General features: G+C 36.6%; 1 protein-coding gene across 1 annotated transcript; it reads right to left on the reverse strand.

Moving 5' to 3' along the window:
* Nucleotides 1-1,335: 1,335 nt before the first annotated feature.
* On the reverse strand, nucleotides 1,336-3,013 carry LOC149244747 (transcription factor MYB3-like). Its single transcript, XM_089368059.1, has 4 exons — nucleotides 2,851-3,013; nucleotides 2,452-2,696; nucleotides 2,210-2,339; nucleotides 1,336-1,996 (listed from the first exon to the last, which is right to left on the reverse strand). The coding sequence occupies exons 2-4, from the start codon at nucleotides 2,657-2,659 to the stop codon at nucleotides 1,336-1,338; spliced, it is 999 nt and encodes a 332-aa protein (XP_089224185.1). The 5' UTR covers nucleotides 2,660-2,696; nucleotides 2,851-3,013.
* Between the last annotated feature and the right edge of the window lie 208 nt (nucleotides 3,014-3,221).

Below are 3,221 nucleotides of genomic sequence, written 5' to 3' on the forward strand. Positions count from 1 at the left end.
TTTGAAATGATCCACAATGTTGTAATTTCCTCTATAAATTGTGGCCTTTGGGCATTGAAAAGAGAAGACCATTAGAATGAAGATCTAGTGAGTCAAGGCACCAATAGATGCTATCTAATAGTTTAGTGGGTTTAATTAATGAAATTTGATTTCTACTTTATGTAGTTCTATGTGTGTGCATTGTGATTTAATGCATTAATGGCTTGATGCATAAATTGGTTGACTCTGTTTGATGAATTAATGTTACATATAGACCACACGGTTTTTCAATTTGCAGTTTAAGTGAGGATGAGTTGAGTATGTGGGCTCATAATCCATAGGTCCTAGGGTCGATACCATAAGAAAACTTGAAATGATAGACCCCTGTAAATCATTTTCATCGAGGAGAAGCTCAATTGGTTAATCTAAGAAATGTGAAATTGTTGAAACTCAAAAGACCTAGGTTCAAATCCCCCCTATAGTGAAGCTCAATTGGTTAATCCGAGAAATGTGAAATTGTTGAAACTCAAAAGACCTAGGTTCAAATCCTCGTGTTGTGTTGTGACCTTCACTACGGTGAAGAGGACATATCGTAACCCTCAGAAGTTTACTAGTAAATACGTGTGAGACAAACAAAAAGCCTATTCATTTAAAACTTTTTACTACTCTTCATATATTAGTCTGTGAAATAACAATTTTGATTTTAATCTAATAACACATTAGTTTAACTAACAAACAAAACCTAACACATTAGTTTAACTAACAAACAAAACCCTTTTGTATTGCTTTTTATTTCCTTTAAAATACTCACCCATATGATGGCTAAGAAAACAATCACCATCTTTTCAAAACGAAGAACGACTCCTCATGGGTGTCAAGAGTTTTCTTACTATTGAGCAAAACCGTTGTTTTGATTAAGAAAAAAACTTGACAAAAACAAAACTTTAGAACTAACATTCAAATACTTGGATCTAATTATTTACCATTGAGCAAAACCATTGTTTTGCTTAAGAAAAAACTTGAGAAAAAAAAAAACATTATATCTAACTTTCAAATCTTTGGATCTAGTTATCTACTCTCCATTTTGCGAAGATTTTTAAACTTCACTCCAATACCACCATGATAAACAAAGTCTTAAACCTCACTCCGATAAAATGTTAAACAGAGAAACAATAATAGGAATGAAGCCAGATAAAAACAAATAAGGCATTGCACACCCTTATGATAATTCAATTAGATTGTACGATAAATCATCCATTTTTAACAATATCCAAAATTAAGTGCATTTAAAAATATAAAATAACTTGCAATTAACAATTCTACTACCAATTATAAACACCGGGTCCATCCTAACCATTAAAGTAAGCCACTGTACAACTCTTCATTGCCCAGATCTTCGGCGAATGTAAAACTATTCATGGGCTCTATATTTCTTGGAAAAGAACACATTCCTTCAAACTCATTCGTTTCTGTGGCTAACGTAACCGGTGCCATGTAGAGCTCTTTTAATCCAAAATCTGTACTTAATGAACAGTACGATGGAGCCGAAAGCAGATTATAGTCTGGAGATGATACCTCCTTCACAAACATTAAACTCTGGGCTAAAGTAGGTGCTAAATTCTCGGAATTCTGGTCCGATAAGGGAGAGTTTGTCACATCCGCCATCGCTAGGGCAACGCGCCCTGAATCATCGTCTGCAATCGAATTTTCCACAGGGAGATCGCACCACGCAGGCTGCGAGGAGTTAGTAGTTTCTTGAAGATTACCCAATTTGAAGGAACCTTCATCCGAACTATGATTACTCCCATGACCCTTCCAGACGTTTGGTCTTACGATTTTCACCGGTTTGGGTTTGAACATATGATTTTGTACAGACGGAAAAGTTGACTCTCTTTTGAGAACCTGCGTATTGCGTTTAGATACACTCATTTGCACCTTCTTGCTGAGATGAGTGTTCCAGTGGTTCTTGATTTTGTTGTCTGTTCGCCCAGGCAGTCTCTTGGCTATCAGGGACCACCTGCATGCATATTTTTAGAGTATACAATTCAAGTATCTCATGAACAAATTTGAAATATTGATTTCACTTCTGATTATCCGATTCTTAGATATTTTCAAAGTTTCAGACATAAAATAGTCTCAAAATCTACCATCCACATAATTTCTACAAACCCAGATCAGATCAGACTTAAAAAACAATAAATTTTACAAATGAAAAGATATATCCTCCTACCTATTACCAAGAAGGCGATGCATTCGAATAATAAGCTCCTCCTCATCGGTGGAAATATTTCCGTGGTCAATATCTGGACGAAGATAGTTCAGCCAACGTAATCTACAACTTTTTGCAGACCGCTTAAGACCTGCAAAGCAAAATTTATTATCCCCTTATTCAGCGTCTTAATACACATTACCTCTGCAATATTATATTTACCATTAGAGATTTTCTACCATTAGAGATTCTCTGAGACTCGCCTGCTTTTTGGGGAAGATTTGTCCATGCACCATCCCCATGAATTCCAATGTAGTGGGACAGAATCATATCCTCCTCTGCAGTCCAAGCCCCACGCTTGAGCCCTTCTACTGAGCTGCTGCAAGGAGATCCACCCATTTTGGATAATTCTTCTTCCCGAACTCCGGTGGTTGATCTCCCTTTGGTCGGACAAGACGCAATAAATCGCATCCACCCTTTTCTTTCACGGTGCCATTTGTGATAAAACCTTTAAAAAAACCCTAACCGGTTCAGTATTAAAAGTTATTTAACCATATTCTATTTAAAATATGACAAAATCATCATAGCAGTTCAGCAACACATTAAATTTACATCAGATGTAACTCAGACTAGACTCAAAATTTGACTGGATTCAACCCCACCTTTAACCTGAAAATGGGGTCGGTCAGGTACTAGAGTAACCTTATTCCCTTCATGTCTATTAACTCTGCTGATTTAACATGTGCTTCACGATGGTACCGTTTACTAAACTGCAATGCTTTGACAGAATAAATAAAGGCACTGTCTGACCGTTTCTGCTGCTGATAGTACAAAAATGACGACGATACAATCAGGGTTCACGGTCACCATGTTCAGACCGCTGGATCACTGCACACGTGGTTCCTGCACATTTGATTTCACAGAATTCATGGGAGGATAGCCTTAAATGTCATTGCAATGTGCAATGCACGACCCATATAAAAGAATAACAATTATGTTTTTTCGTACGGTAACAATTATGTTTTTTCGTAAA

The sequence above is a fragment of the Pinus tabuliformis genome, chromosome 8 (genome assembly GCF_031772625.1).
Source record: "Pinus tabuliformis cultivar Carrire ecotype Pingquan chromosome 8, CPIR1, whole genome shotgun sequence".
Classification (NCBI taxonomy): domain Eukaryota; kingdom Viridiplantae; phylum Streptophyta; class Pinopsida; order Pinales; family Pinaceae; genus Pinus; species Pinus tabuliformis.